This window comes from Mastomys coucha, unplaced genomic scaffold (assembly GCF_008632895.1).
Source record: "Mastomys coucha isolate ucsf_1 unplaced genomic scaffold, UCSF_Mcou_1 pScaffold22, whole genome shotgun sequence".
In the NCBI taxonomy this organism is placed as follows: Eukaryota; Metazoa; Chordata; class Mammalia; order Rodentia; family Muridae; genus Mastomys; species Mastomys coucha.
The window spans coordinates 146,198,902-146,215,278 of record NW_022196905.1 but is presented as its reverse complement, the minus strand read 5'-3'; the positions used below and the strand labels follow the sequence as shown (position 1 = coordinate 146,215,278).

The 16,377-nt window shown below is 44.2% G+C and overlaps 1 protein-coding gene across 3 annotated transcripts in view; it reads left to right on the top strand.

The window, feature by feature from the left end:
- Window positions 1–16,377, top strand: part of Insr (insulin receptor) — a 127,183-nt gene that overhangs the window by 55,227 nt on the left and 55,579 nt on the right. For all 3 annotated transcript variants that reach the window (XM_031338862.1, XM_031338861.1, XM_031338860.1), the window contains exon 3: window positions 14,023–14,344. In XM_031338862.1, the coding sequence (XP_031194722.1) occupies window positions 14,023–14,344 (322 nt within the window). The remainder of the gene's footprint in view (window positions 1–14,022; window positions 14,345–16,377) is intronic.

Here is a 16,377-nt window from a genome sequence, read left to right as displayed (position 1 = left end):
GTGAAGTTCAAGGTCAATGAGAGAAGGCACAAAAACAAAACAAAACAAAAAACAAACAAACCAGTAATTGAAGATTTCCTCTGACCTCCTCCCAAAAAGTGCACCATGCCTATGCATGTGCACATGTGTACCTCTTACATGAATATATACACATGCAGGGGCATGCGTAGGCACACATGAGAAAATGAGAAAGCTTGGGCAGATTCAAGTAACATCTGGAGCATGTAGATTAAACTCAGCTAGGGAGCTGGGGGGATGTCTCAGTGGATAAGAGTGGTTGGTGCACAAGCATGAGGACCTGAGTTCAAATCCCCAGCATCTATGTAAAAAGCCAGGTATAGCTACATGTGCCTGTAATGTCAGTATTGTAGATAGAGACAGACAAATTCTGAGAGCCCCCAGCCATCCATTTAGCCTATAGCTTCCCTTTCAGTGAGACCCTATCTTAAGGCTACAAGGCATAGAGCAGTAGATGAAGATTCCTGACATCCTTTTCTGGCTTGTACATATGTGTACAGGGAAATGTACACTCAAATACTCACATGCAACACACACACACAAACACACATACATAAACACAGAGGCAATTGTTAGGCAGCAAGGACTTAGGTAGCATGATGATAGATAGAAGCTGAAACTAAACAGTACTCATTTTCAAGTACAGTGGGAATATTTTAAAAAGTTAATCATCTGTAAGAAAACCAGTGCATTCCCAAAGTACAGACATTGCTCTGGACTGTATCTACAATTAATTGCCAGTGTTCTTATTTGAAAATGAAGTTTTAAAAAGCTTAGCCAAACAAACACGAAAGACAACTTTTTGCTACTTGATCATTTAAATGTCTTAAGGCTATCAAGAGTGCTCAGTAGGTAAAGATGCTTACTGCCATGCCTGATGACATGAGTTTATTTCTCGGCACCCACATGGTAGGAGGAGGGACCTTCATGCTTGTATGGGACTACACACACCCATACACAAATCTTACTTTGATTGCTAGCTGCCTAAAGTGTGTGTCCTATACATATACAAGGAAAAGATTAAAAAACATGTAGAAAAAACATAGGTCTATGCCTCTTTGCAAGAGATTTTTCAGAACAGGCTAAGGTTACTTAAGAAGCCTGATTTTCAGGTTCAATTTTGTTGTTGTTGTTGTTTTTGTTTTTTGGTTTTTTTTTTTCGAGACAGGGGTTCTCTGTATAGCCCTGGTTGTCCTGGAACTCACTCTGTAGACTAGGCTGACCTTGAACTCAGAAATCCTCCTGCCTCTGCCTCCCAAGTGCTGGGATTAAAGGCATGTGTCACGACTGCTCAGCTCATTTTTTTTTAAAATTTATTTTTATTTTTTAAACAGGGCCTCATATAGCCCAGGTTGGTCTCAAACTTCTTGTACAGCAAGAGGGTAACCTTGAATTCCTGATCTTCCTGCTTCTACCTCAGTACTAGAATTAAAATGCCCAGTTTATGTGGTCTTAGGGTTGGAACCCAGGGTTCCTACCTGCTAGGCAAACACCAACTGAGCTACATCTCCACTCTCCTAAGGTGGAAACTGGTCTTGCCTAACTACTAAGTGCTGGCAACTCTACCCTTCCTTCCCATTCACTCTCCCCACCCCACCCCCCCAGCTTCCTCAGAACCCTCTCCTCCCCTCAGTGGATCAAGTTTAACTTTGGACTTTGCCTTTTATCAGCTCTGTCCTGTTCTAGGGCTCTGATGATTCATGCATTGGCATATCTTGTATCATTCTTCCCTGATGGGAAACACTTGAGCATAATCCATTAGAAATAACTCAATGATAACCACCAGTCAGTCCCTTCAGGAGGCCTGAGTTTGAGTTCTGGGTGAATTGACTTTAACAAAGTAGCTACTGTTTTATTTTCTCACATCTAAAGGTGAAAATTATTTTAATAATTAGTAAGTAAGATCATATCAACTATGTACAGTAAATGGAATATATGTGGGATACACCCCCACCACATATACAGTGTGTGTGTGCCCCACTTGTACGTAGGCCAGAGTTCAATGTCCTTTGCCTCCCACCTTCTTTTTTGAGACAAATCTCTTACTGAACCTGAAGCTCATCCTTTTGGCTAGGCAGCCAGCAAATGTTAGGGGATCCACTGATTTCAACCTCAGCCCTGGGATCACAAACTAGTACTGTTGGCTTTTGTTGGATCATTTTAGAGATCCAAAGCCAAGCCTTCATGCTTGCATGGTAAGCAAGCACTTTATCTATTGAGCCATTTACACACACACACACACACACACACACACACACACACACACTAACGGCTGAAAGATACACTACTTCCCTTCACTCTTCTTTAGTGTACTGGAATCAAAAAAGCAAGCATGGACTGAGCAAAGAACCTTGACACAGACACCCTCTAGTGCTGGGATTAGAATTCAGAGCTTCCTGAGTGGCCACTGAGCTCTAGCTCCTGCCTCGGCCAGTTTATTTAAAGAATGCATCTATGCCTGTGCTTGTTGGTTTGCTGGGTGTTCAGCAGGTGAAGACACTGTAACTTCTTGCTCCCTTGCCATCCAGTTCCACAAAGGGGATCCTACTGTGTGATCTGGTTGAGCCTATGCCCTTCTCTGGGCATCTCTCCAGTTGAGGCCTGGGGCCAGAGTGTCCCGGGCTTTGCCACGCGGTGACTAGATCTCCTCCTGGACACTTGCCCAGCGCCCCGCACCACCCGACGGGTGCATCTTGCACTCTGCATTCCTAGCGTCGCCTTTTGCAAAACTTAAGTTTGCAAAATTGCGTGCCTTCCAGGGCGATCCTGTAAGGCCTGAACCTAGGAGAGGCTCTCTGGGGTGTCCCAGACCCCGGTGGCTGTCCCAGCTGAAGAATAGGGAGCCCAGAGCCCCGCGCACTCGGGGTGGCGGAGCCAGTACACCGCAGCACGCCCGCCCATTGGCTGAGCGGGAGGGCGGCGCTGCGGCTGCCACCACCCGACCTGGAATCCAGCGGAGCGGAGTGAGGCACGCTTTTGTGTTGCTCAGTCGCTGTGGTTCTCGGTGGGTGGGGCCCCGAGCGGCCAGGCCGCACCCTTCATTTGCATACTCCGTTTTCGGGTAGGTTGTTTGTAGGTACAGAACTTCGACCCCGGGTGCACGCAAGCACCCACGTAAAACACTCTCTCTCTCTCTCTCTCTCTCTCTCTCTCTCTCTCTCTCTCTCTCTCTCTCTCTCTCTCTCCTCTCTCCTTAAACATCAGGCTTTGGAAAGAAATGTTATAAAGTATGTAGTGTTGTGGAGACACTAAATTTTCTTTTGTGTGTGTGTGTGTGTTTGTTTCACATATGTAATTTGTCAAGAAAAACACAACCGGTTTAAAATTTACCAGTAACACCTGAAGCAAAGCGGCGGCTGGGGGCGGGGTGTGTGTGTGGTGGGGCGGGTGTTGACTGCATTTCTGTGGACTGGTTATTTGTTTACAGTGCAGAGCTGGTCTGTTTTCTGTTACTGTAGCATTTAACCTTCATACTAGGCAATGGATTGCTCTTTTTGATGCAGTTAAAATGTATTTATCTTGCGTGCATGTGCGCACACACGCGCGCGGGTGTGTGTGTGTGTGTGTGTGTGTGTGTGTGTGTATCTGTGTGTTTAGGTCAGAGTAAATTTGCAGAAGTTGGTTTGGCAGGAGTGCTTCTTCCTGCTGAGCCACTTTGCTGTCCTTCCATGCAGTTTTGGACTTAAAGAAAAGTAGTAGGAATGGATGACTGTGAGTGAGTTGCTGACATTTTTACTCTATTTGTTTGTTTGTTTGTTTTTAATTTCTGCACCTATTCCTATGCAAGCATTGTAGTCGTTTTTCTGTGTCATTGGTGTCTGTAACAATGACCATGTCCCTTACTTCTTCAGTGTGTTTCCTAACAAGAACATTCCTTACACAATCATAGCACAAGGATTAGAACTAAGAAATTAACACTAATAGAATATGTTAGTCCACTTGCAAAAATCTCATTATTTGTAGCTGTTGAGGCAGCTCAGCAGGTAAAGGCACTGGTCTTACAAGTCTGGGAACCTAACCCGTGTGACAGGAGGGCAGATTGACTCCACAGAGCTGCTCTATCTCTGCCTCCTTAACAATGCAAATTGAGAAATTGAAATCCTGCCTATGGGTACAGTGGTCTTTCTTCAAGCATTTTTTTTCTCCTGATCCGAGTTACACTATAGTCTTTTTTTTTGTACAACTCTCTTTTTAAAAAGATTTATTTATTTTATTTTCTTCATGTGTTTTTACTCCTGATCCAAGTTACACTATAGTTTCTTTGTACAACTCTTAAAAAAAATGATTTATTTATTTTATGTATATGAGTACACTGTAGCTGTCTTCAGACACACCAGAAGAGGGCATCAGATCCCATTACAGATGGTTGTGAGCCACCATGTGGTTCCTGAGAGTTGAACTCAGGACCTTTGGAAGAATAGTCAGTGCTCTTACCCACTGAGCCATCTCTCCAGGCTGTATCAGTACAACTCTTTAGGGTTTTTTTGTTTTTGTTTTTTTGTTTTTTGTTTGTTTTTAATCACATTTATTTATTTGTGTTGGGATGGCATGCATGTGCCAGAGAGAACTCATGAAGGTCAGAGGACAACTTTTGAGAGTCAGGCTCAGTTCAGTTCCTCCACCATGTGAGTTTCAGGGATTGTCAGGCTTGGCAGCAAGCCCCTTACTGGCTGAGCCATCTCAGTGCTCATATCTCTCTCTTTCTCTCTCTCTCTCTCTCTCTCTCTCTCTCTCTCTCTCTCTCTCTCTCTCTCTCTCTCTCTCCCTCCCTCCCTCCCTCCCTCCCTTCCTCCCTTCCTTCCTTCCTTCTTTCTTTCCTTCATCCTTTCTTTTTTCTTATTACAACAGTGATATTTTGAAGAACATTGGGCACTAGTTTTATAGAATGTCTCTAAGGTGAATTGTTAATTGTTGGGAAAGAAAATATGTAAATACCTTGCCTTTCCCAACACATCCTATTGGAAGCCAGTGTTGGGAAGATGATTTGAAAAAAAAAAAAAAAGGACCTCTACATAAAACCAGATACACTGAATCTAATAGAAGAGAAAGTGAGGAAAAGTCTTGAACACGTGGGTACAGGGGAAAAGTTCCTGAACAGAACATCAGTGGCTTATGCTCTAAGATCAAGAATCAACAAATGGGACTTCATAAAATTGCAAAGTTTCTGTAAGGCAAAGGACACTGTCAATAGGACAAAATGGCAACCAACAGATTAGGAAAAGATCTTTACCAATCCTACATCTGATAGAGGGCTAATATCCAATATATACAAAGAACTCAAGAAGTTAGACTCCAGAGAACCAAATAACCCTATTAAAAATGGGGGAACAGAGCTAAACAGAGAATTTTCAACTGAGGAAACTCAAATGGCTGCGAAGCACCTAAAGAAGTGTTCAACATCCTTAGTCATCAGGGGAATGCAAATCAAAACAACCCTGAGATTCCACCTCACACTAGTCAGAATAGCTAAGATCAAAAACTCAGGTGACAGTAATCTTGGCGAGGTTGTGGAGAAAGAGTAGCACTCCTTCAGTGCTGGTGGGATTGCAAACTGGTACAACCACTCTGGAAATCAGTCTGGCAGTTCCTCAGAAAATTGGACATAGGACTACCTGAGGACCTAGCTATACCTCTCCTGGACATATATCCAGAAGATGCTCCAACATGTAATAAGGGAACATGCTCCACTATGTTCATAGCAGCCATATTTATAACCCAGAAGCTGGAAATGACCCAGATGTCCCTCAACAGAGGAATAGATACAGAAAATGTGGTACATTTATACAATGGAATACTACTCAGCTATTAAAAACAATGACTTCATGAAATTCTTAGGCAAATGGATGGAACTTGAAAATATCATTCTGAGTGAGGTAACTCAGTCACAAAGAACACACATGGTATGTATTCATTGATTAGTGGATATGAGCCCAAAAGTTCAGAATACCCAAGATTCAATTAATAGATCATATAAAGCCTAAGAAGAAGGAAGACCAAAATGTGGATGACTCAGTGCTTCTTAAAAGGGTGAGCAAAATACTCACAGGAGGAAATATGGAGACAAAGTGTGGATCAGAGACTGAAGGAAAGGCCGTCCAGAGACTGACCCACCTGGGGATCCATCCCATATACAGCCACCAAACCTGGACGCTATTGTGGATGCCAGCAAGTGCTTGCTGGCTGATGGAAGCCTGGTATGGCTGCCTCCTGAGAGGCTCTGCCAAAGCCTGACAAATACAGAGGCAGAGGCTTGCAGGCAACCGTTGGACTGAGTGTGGGGGTCCCCATTGGAGGAGTTGGAGAAGGAACTGAAGGAGCTGAGGGGGTCTGCAGCCCCATAGACGGAGCAAAAGTGTCAACAGGCCAGACCTCCAGAAGTTCCCGAGAACTTGACCACCAACCAAAGAGTACACATGGAGAGACCCATGGCACTGGCAGCATATGTGGCAGAAGATGGCCTTGTTGGACATCAGTGAGAGGAGAGGCCCTTGGGCCTGAGGGTGTTCAATGCCCCAGTATAGGGAATGCAAGTTTGGGAGGATGGGAGTGGGTAGGTGGGTGGGGGAGCACCCTCATAGAGGCAGGTGGAATGGGTATGGGATAGGGGGTTTCCAAAGGGGAGACCTGAAAAGGAGAAAACATTTGGAATGTAAATACAGAAAATATCCAATAAATTTAAAAAGGAAAGCAAAAAAAAAAAAAAAAAAAAAAAAAAAAAAAAAAAAAAAAGAAAGAAAAAGAAAAAGAAGAAAGAAAGAAAGGAAGGAAGGAAAAAAAATTTTTGGAGGGGAGGAGTGTTTCTCAAGACAGAGTTTCTCTGTGTAGCCTTGGCTGTCCTGGAACTCACTCTGTAGACCAGGCTGGCCTTGAACTCAGAAATCCGCCTGCCTCTGCCTCCCAAGTGCTGGGATTAAAGGTGTGCGCCATCACTGTCCTGTTTTTTATGATACCATCTCATGTAGTCCACGCTGGCTTCCAATTTACTTTGTAGGCAAACTGACCTTGATCTTCCTGCTTCAGCCTCCAGAGTGCTGAAATTGCACCACCATGGAAGGAACCCAGGGCTCTGTATGCTAAGTTCTCTGCCAGCGGAGCCACCATTCCTGCCCCAAGAGATTCTCAACCTCCCTACCTCAAGCCTGTGTCCTGCAAAAGTGGGTGTGGGTCAATGGGAGAACAGAGCTGGCCCTTGGTTCTAGAGGTCAGGGGTGACATTGCTGTACCACCTATGGTCTGTCCTAGCTCAGTATGAGGAAAACATTTTTCTTTCCTCAGATGTGTACAACACCCAGCATGCTGTGTGCTTGATTCCCATTTGTTGAATGACATGAGAACAGCTTATTAAATGGTGCATGGAAGAAGACAGCCATTATTGAAGTGCAACCTGTGATTCCTATGCTGAGCTTGTAGAGATAAGAGTAGTAATTATAAAAGAACCTTCATAAAACTTTTTTTTTTTTGAGACAGGTTCTTATGTGGGCTAGGCTAGACTTGTAGCTGAGGCAGGCCTTCCTTATCTTCCCAGAGCTGGAATAGCAGGCAGGCCCTCCTGTGTCCCATCTGACGCTCTGCTGCCTGTATACACTGTTCAGTGTTTGGATGTGAATGCCACAATTAGCTCCTTGGGCTAAAACAGTAGCTTAGTAGGTAGGGAGCCCTGGCATCCATCCTCAACAGCATTGCAAAGAAAATAGAACAAAACCTAGAAGAACAAACCAAACTGTTATCTCCTCAAATATTTCTCTTTTATAATTCTTTTTAATTATAAATTCTCTTTAAGTATGAATTACAATTTAAAATTTTTTGAGACTTTCATCCATTATAAAGTGTATTTCAGTCATATTCACCCACAACTCCTCCCCACATCTCCCTTCAAACTTCATATTCTCTGTTTTAAATCCACGGAGTCCAGCAAGTACTTTCAGGATGTGCCTGGGTATGAGAGCTGTCTACTGGAACCTGGGCATTCATTAGGCCACAAGCCTGAAAACAAAGTAAAACAAATAGAAACAAAATGACCAAACCCCAAACTTTCTTCAAACCAGCAGTCATCAACTGCCTGGGTAGGGGCAAGCTTATTAGTCCCCAATCCATTTTTCCCGTTATCATTCCTTTCTTATAGCTTTCCCAAATGGACAGCCACTAATGTTATCTTGTAGTCACCTCTTTCCTCCTCCCCGACTGTGACTTGCAACTTTATAACTGGTACTCGGTACTTTTCTGCCCGATTTCTCCAGCCGTAACCCTGTCCCAGGCATCCTGTTCCCACCAGCACTGGCACAAGCCTACAGTGTAATTCCTAACTCCAAAAGAAAGAAACAATATAGAGATGGGAGGCTGGAGAGATGGCTCAGTGGGTAAAAGCACAAACCTGAGATCTCAGTTTGAATCCCTAACACTTATAGAAAAGCATGGAGTGGCCATATGCCAGCCTGTACCCCAGTGCCATGGAGTGCTTCTGCAGTTTGTTGACTTCCAGCCTAGCTCCAGGTTCAGTGAGAGACCTTGTTTCAAAGAAATAAGATCTTCTGATGGGGATAGGAACCCTACAGGAAGACCAACAGGGTCAAAACCTGGACCCCTGGGAGCTCTCAGAGACTGAGCCACTAACCAAGATCATACATACATGGGCTGCTGGATGGAGACCCCAGGTCACACATGTAGCAGAGGACTGCCTTGTCTGGTCTCAGTTGGAGAGGATGTGCCTAATCCTATAGAGACTTGATGCACCAAGGTGAGGGATATCCAGAGGGGACCCACTCTCTCAGAGTCAAAGGGGAGGAGCACAGGGTATAGGCTCTATGAGGTGGGGACTGGATAGGGGCAGCATTTTAGATGTAAATAAGTAAATAAATTAAAAAGAATGAGATACTTAGGTAGAAAGTAAAAGTATCGAACATGTATGATAACTGCTTAAGTACACTTGAATTTGCAGTTTTATTAGAGCTACTACAGGGTAAAGATGTAGTAAAGATTTTTGAGAACTTTATGTAGAAAAAAAGAAGTAACGGGTTAAGAAGTAAATCATAAATTTAAAATAGAGGATGTGAAGTTGAGAGGGAGAGATGTATATGATGTGGGAGGAATCTAAAGGGTAGTTTGTGGGGCTACTGGAGGATAAATAAGTATGATCAGGATGCAGTGTATACCATTATGAAATTTTCAATTAATAAATATCAAAAGAAAAAAAGACATCTTCTAGATCTCTCCCTCTGGTCTTTGTAGGTGTACCCCCCATATATATGAATCAATACAATTTAAACGTCACACTCTCCCTAGTCACCTGGTGCCTTTGCAGCCTGCTCCTTCCAAATTCCAGATGTAGGTGGCCAGAGGGCTGTGTCTACCTTGTCATGATGTTTTCTTTCCTTCTTCCTGGATGTCCTATAAATGGAATTCTACAGTGCAAAGTGCAAGATCGAAGTGCCTGGCTGCCTGCCGCTGGCTTTGTTTGCAACTCTTGGCTGCTTTTAGCATTCTGTGGGCTGCTGGTCTTATGTGTTTGGGAAGTGGTTATTAGGGCTTTGATGAAGCTTCTTGTGAATGAAAATGGCTGACCCTTAGCTGGAGCCCCAACCCAGGAAATGGACTCCTTCCTGTCCTTCAATGTGTTGTATAGGAGAGCCTGTGTTTTTGTGAGCCGTAGATAACTGGCTGCTTTAATTATTGCTTCCTCCAATTTAGTTTCAGCCCTCAGATCTCCCTAGACAGAGCAGCACTAATGATGATAACGTTGTTGGCACAGCTTTGCCTTCTGTATCCCTGGACTCATAATCGCAGGAAAGGGGATTGGGGGGGTGCGTGTTGCAGGATGCTATCCTCTGAGCATAACAGGCCAACCTCATCAGAGCAGCTATGACTACCTGCCATACACTGTTCCCCTTACCACCACAAGCCTCAGTAAGGTCTGCTGACTGTTGATGTCCCTTCATAGGAGGAAGGGTAGGGAGGATTACTAACTAACCCCCAACCCTCACTTTCTAGCTATCCCTCCATGGCCTTGTGGTTTTTATGCTAGGGTATATAGAAGGTTGAAGTTAATGAAAGGAGTCCTTTATCAGTGCAGCTCTAGAGAAATTGTAATCTATGCTGGAATGAAGCTTTCCTATGATGCGGCTGCTTTGAGTCTCTTTAACTCGTGTCTGTAACCCACACTTGTACTTTGTACATAAGTCCAGTAGATTCCTTGGTTGGACAGTGGCAGAATTGTACTTTGGTTTGTTGCTGGTGCCCTATAAGGAAGAGAGGAGAGACTGCAACAGGATGGAGCTTCATGGGTAGAGAGATGTGTGCATGGAGCCTTGGGTTCCAAGATTGGCAGTGTGCTTGAAGTCTCAGTGCTAGGGCAGGGGAGAAAGGGTTTGTGGGGCTGCAGGGTCCTCAAGGTGGATGGCCATTTTCTTAGCCCCTAAGAAGTCTCTGTGGTGATTTGAATATGCTTGACCCAGGGAGTGGCACTATTTGGAGGTGTGGCCTTGTCAAAGGAGGTGTGGCCTTGTTAGAGGAAGTGTATCATTAGGTGTGGGCTTTAAAACTCTTGTCCTAGCTGCTTGGAAACCAGTCTTCTCCTGTTTGCCTTTGGAACAAGATGTTGAACTCTCAGCTCCTCCTGTGCCATGCCTGTCTGGGTACTGCCATGCTCCCGCTTTGGTGATAATGGACTGAACCTCTGAAGCTATAAGCCAGCCCCAATTAAATGTTGCCCTTTATAGGAATTGCCTTGGTCATGGTGTCTGTTCACAACAGTAAAACCCTAAGACAGAAGTACCAAGGACTGGTGTATTGCTGTGATAGGCCTGACCAAGTTTTTGTTTGGAAGAATGTGGATATTGGGACTTTGGATTTAGAATGCCAAGAATGCTTTAAGTGGGGCTTAATGGGCCATCCTAGTAGGAGAATGAAGAGGGCGGTGCTGTGGGTGATTTGAACTATGTAGGCAGGCCTACTAGCCTACCTACAGAGATTTCAATTGAGAAGAATATATAAGTATGTAGTCATGGTGTTTCCAAATATGCCCTGTCCAAAGCAGAGTCGATTGAAATAGAAATTGTGTTGAATTGAATTGGACCACAAACACTTGGCTCTTCAAGAGAAATTATAGTCTTTATGAATGGTTGTTGGTAATGTAAAATGATTCAGTGGCTGGAGAAAACAATATGGTGGCTCATTGGAAAAATGAAGAGAATTAATGTAGTTGGGGTTTGGAAGGTGGCTGGGTAAGAGCTGTTAATAAGGAAGCATGAAGAACTGATTTCAGATCCCCAGCATCTATGTAAAAAGTAAGGTATAGTCATACACATGCCTGTAATATCAGAGAAGTGGGAGGGAGAGACAAGAGGATCTTTGAGGCTTACTGGCTGCCAGTGTAGCTCTAGGTTCAGTGAGAGAGCCTGTCTGTCCAGGCTAATGCCCAGGCCATGTACTCAATATTCAACAATCCTACTTCTGAATACATACATGGAAGAATGAAAATGGGACTCAGATATTTCCACACCCATGTCCATAGAAGCATGATCTATAATATCCTAAAGATAAAGGGTAAGTGGCCACACTTAAATAAATGGGTCAGTGAAGATGATCCACCCCTGAATGTTATTTAGCTAAGAATGAACTGAAGGGACCTTTGATAGATGCTACCACATGGATAAATTTGGAGGACCTGATAAAACATTCCACTCATCCAAAGTCCCTAGCAGAGACAGAAAGTAGAGAGGTGGGTTGTGGGCCTATGGAGGGGCTGTGAGAGTCATGAACAGAGAGTTTCAGTTTGGGAAAATGATGAGATTCTGTGGATGGTTGATGGATGCCTACACAGCCAGACAAATGCTATTAATTAAATAATTCATTCATTACACTTGCATACATATGGATGTGTGGTAAATATGCATCTCTCTCTCTCTCTCTTTCTCTCTCTCTCTCTCTTTCTCCCCTTCCCTCCCTCTCTCCCTCTTTCTCTGTGTGTGGAAAACTAAGGTTGATATCAGGTGTCTTCTTCCATTTTTTTCCACCTTAAATATTGAACTCCTGGTTTTCCTATCTCTACCTCTTGAATTCTGGGATGACAGAAGGGCACCATCATACTTGTCTTTGGTAATGCTTCAAACCCAGTGTCTTGTTCATGCTAGGGGGCACCCTACCCACCCCAGCCACATCTACAGCCAGAGATGAAAGCTCTTAGGGTATTTTTACTATAGTTAAAATTTGTTTTTTGCTTTGTGTGTTCAGTAACTATACCACATGCTACAGGTGAGAAAGGACTACATATTGAGCAGCTCATATTTCTGTCGTGGTAGAGGGTTGACTTGGACAGTGTTGCTGATAGTATGTAGAACTGGCTAGTGAACTGGGGCCCATTTGATACTGGGAGAGTTACACTTGAGAATTTGGAAGAAATCGAATTCCTGGCTATTTAGTCCTGCTCCAGAGTATACAAATAAAAAGAAAGAGACACACACCTTAGAGAGCAGATCAGGCAGATGGCAAAGGAATACGGAGAGTCATAAAAGCCACAGATACTCACAAGTAACCTGGGAAGTGAAGGACTGAAAAGAAGAGATGGGCTGGGGAGATGAGTCAAGGTGCCAAACTATTGCTACACAAGTGTGACATCCTGAGTCCAGATCTTTAGAACCCATGTAAAGCTGGCCTCAGTGGCATAAGTCTGTAATCTCACAGTAGCAAACAACAGAAACCTTGTCTCAGACAAGATAGAAGGTGAGGACTGACCGAGGTTGTGCTCTGGCAATGGTGACACACCTCCACATGTATGCCTGTGTCTCCTGGGGGGGAATGTGTTGAACAATGAGATAATGGGATAGAAGGGTTCGAGGCCAGCCTGCCATGGACAAACTCAATGACATCAAACAGGAAAGCCTCTCTAGCCAAAAGTTGAGGCACAGGCTGTGCCCCCACCTGGAGGGCCTCCTCCTGCTTCAGGATCAGGATCCCTCACTCAGGTTCCAACAGAGCATGGAGGGGTTACAGTTCCTGTAAACTTGTGATAGATTGATGCAGGGGGATGGCAAGTGTAAGGCTAATGTAGGTTTCAGAGTGAGTTCAAAGAGAACTCTCATGTAATGTAATGAGAACTTGTCTGCAAATAAAATACATATAAGGGCAGAGGGCATATCTTAGTGGGAGAGCCCTTGCCTAGAATCTCCCAGTGAGGTGTTGGGGGCCTGAGGCAGTTGTAGAGGGCCTACCTAGAATCCACCAATGAGGACTGGGTGGTAAAAACCCAGGTAAAAACATTTGCAAGTTCTGGGTTCCATTTCCAACAATGCAGCATATATAAATAAGTAGGTAAGTAATTAAGCCAATAAATAAAATTATATAAACCTATAGTTAAAACAAATCACATTTAAAATAAATAATAACTACTTTTTGGCTGTAGTATGGCAGTTTCAATTTTACTTATATGTGTGTGTATGAAACATGAACAGGTGCCTGCAAAGCCCAGAAGAGGACATTGGATCCCCTGGAGCTGGAATTAAAAGTGAACCACCTGCTTGTTGTGGGTGCTGGGAACTGAACTCAAGTCCTTTGCAAGACAACAAGTGCTGGCTACTTTTAAGCTATTCCTCTAGGCCTTAGGCATACCATGAAAAAAGTCTGTGTGCCCTTGAAGTTAATGCTACTGTATCTATCATAGACATAGACTGTATGGACTATAGGAAACATTATTTAATAGTGTGTTACATTGTGTCTCCTGCCAAGGACTTGGTTCCTTGGCTTCCTGTCAGTAGCCTGAAGTTGATGGTAGTAACTGGCAAATGCTATGAGTCAGGTCTCTTGCCCTCTCTTCCTCAGGAGGTTGGTTAACTTTTGCCAAGTGTGGAGTTGCTTTGCAGGGGCTACTGTCCTTTTTTTCACAGACCAGTCAGGCACGTGTTGAGTGTTGTTTAAGTGTGGCTTTTATTGTTATTATTTTGTTTGGCCGTTTATGCAAACAGAAATTGGACTGAGTTCTTGACCAGCTGTTTTGTTTTTCCTTCTTGTCTCTAGTTTGCCCAACCATCTGTAAGTCACATGGCTGCACAGCTGAAGGCCTGTGCTGCCACAAGGAGTGCCTGGGCAACTGTTCGGAACCTGATGACCCCACCAAGTGTGTGGCCTGTCGCAACTTCTACCTGGATGGTCAGTGTGTGGAGACCTGCCCACCACCCTACTATCACTTCCAGGACTGGCGCTGTGTGAACTTCAGCTTCTGCCAAGATCTTCACTACAAATGCAGGAACTCTCGAAAGCCTGGCTGCCACCAATACGTCATTCACAACAACAAGTGCATCCCTGAGTGCCCGTCTGGCTATACCATGAATTCCAGCAAGTGAGTCCTGGCTGAGGGGCTGGGAAAGGCATTGGAAGCTGGTAATATGGTCAAAGAGGCTGTTAAAGAGACTGAAGATGTAGCTCTTTTGCTAGAATGCATTCCCCAGCATCAAATAGTGGTCTCTCACTAGATCCAGGCCTGGTGGCACATGCCAGTGATCCTAGTATTTGGAAAGTAGAGGCAGGAGGATCAGAAGGTAAGAGTCATCCTTGGCTACATAGGGAGTTCAAAGCCAGCCTGAGTTGCATGGAATCCTGTCTCAAAAAAAACCAAACCAAACAAAAACCAGAAAGAAATACCCCCTCTCTCACCCCACTACCACACATAAAACCAGAGTGCTAAACCAGAGTGTGCTGGATAAGAATGGGCTTGCTGTTGGTAACTACCACTTACATTTTAAAAATTCTGTATGTGTTCATGTGTGGGGGCCATGTGTATGTGCAGATGTGTGTGTGCATGCATGTACACATGTAATGCAAAAAGTGGGTATGTGTGTGGGCACCTGTGTGTGCAGGTGGATGTGTGCACACATGTTTGTATGTGTTTATGCACTATATACGCGCATGTGTGTATGAAGGTGGGTGTGGAGATGTATGTGTGTATGCATTCATATATGTGAAGGTGGGCATGTGTGTGTATGTGTTCACTTTTATAGACATGTGTATGCAAATGAGCACTTACTTGTGTTTGTATAGTTGAGCACATGTGTACGCATATTTGTTTGTGTGTTTCAGCACATGTTGCAGGTGAGTACAGGTGTGTGTGTGTCTTAATCTGTGTGGACACGTGTGTGTGTGTGTGTGTGTGTGTGTGTGTGTGTGTGTGTGTGTGTAAACCAGTGGTTGATATTAGATGCTTTTCTCAACCACTCTCCACATTATTTAGTTTTCAAAATACTTTATTCTTATTTATGTCTATGTATGTAAATACAGTGTTTTATGTGCATGGGAGGTGTCTGGGGAGGCCAGTGAGTGCATCAGATCCCCTTGAGCTGAAGTTACAGGCGAATGTGAGCCTCCACATGGCTGCTGGGAATGGGACTCGGTTTCTCTGGAAGAGCAGCAAACTCTCTTGACCACTGAGCCATGTCCCCAACACTCACTTTGTTTTTTGAGAAAATGTCTCTAGATTCAGAGCTTGGGCTCCTCCCGTGCCTGCCTCCTGAGTGCTAGGATTGCAGGTGTGACTTTAGTCCTGGTTTTTTATGTGGTGCTGGGGAAGCAAACCAAGTATTTTGCCAACTGAAGGATCTACAAGCTCTCAGTAGCATTTTTTTTTTAATACTGTTTGTGTCCTGGGCTTTGATGACAGACTTGATCAGAAGGGAAGTGTTTCTTCACCTGAACATCATCTCATTTCTGAGTGCTGCACTGAGTGAGTTGAAGATGGAATTCTTTCGTTCCACCTGCTTCCTCCTCCTTGGCTCAGTGAATCACTGTTATAGCAGGAAGGTAGCTGTGTAGTTCACAGCTACCCCACCTGACCCCGACACAAGCTGGGACATACTGTCTTAAGGAGTGGAGGGCTTATACCTACACTGCTCCCAGGGCTTGGCTGTTCTTCCAAGATCAGTCCCATTAAGCCGTTTCCTACCACTTGGGTGAGAAATAGGGTTTCCTCTCTCTTGGTGGTGTGAGTCAGGCTTGCTATGTCTGTACACCCCAGGTACTTTGCTCAGGGCCTTAACTTCTTGGATGAGATATTTTAGTGTTTGGGACCTTCACCGAGTTGTTGATTTTTAAATTTCTTGGTTTTTGTTTTAGGGTTTAAGAAAAGGGAGGGGTTGGGTGGGGGGGGGATGTCCAGCAAAGAACAGAAAACCAAATCAGAAACAGACGCACATTGCAAGGCCTTGAGCTGACCTGCTGACGTCAAAATTCTTCCTCTCAGACTTGGGCCCTAGCCAAGTGAGCGAGCGAAAGAGTGTTTTGATTTTGGTGGGAAATTTTATTTCCCTGGGTAGAAAGGGCAAGAAGGAAAACAGTCTTTATTTTAGCTCCTGTGAACCTTTTTTTTTTTTTTAGTGTTTA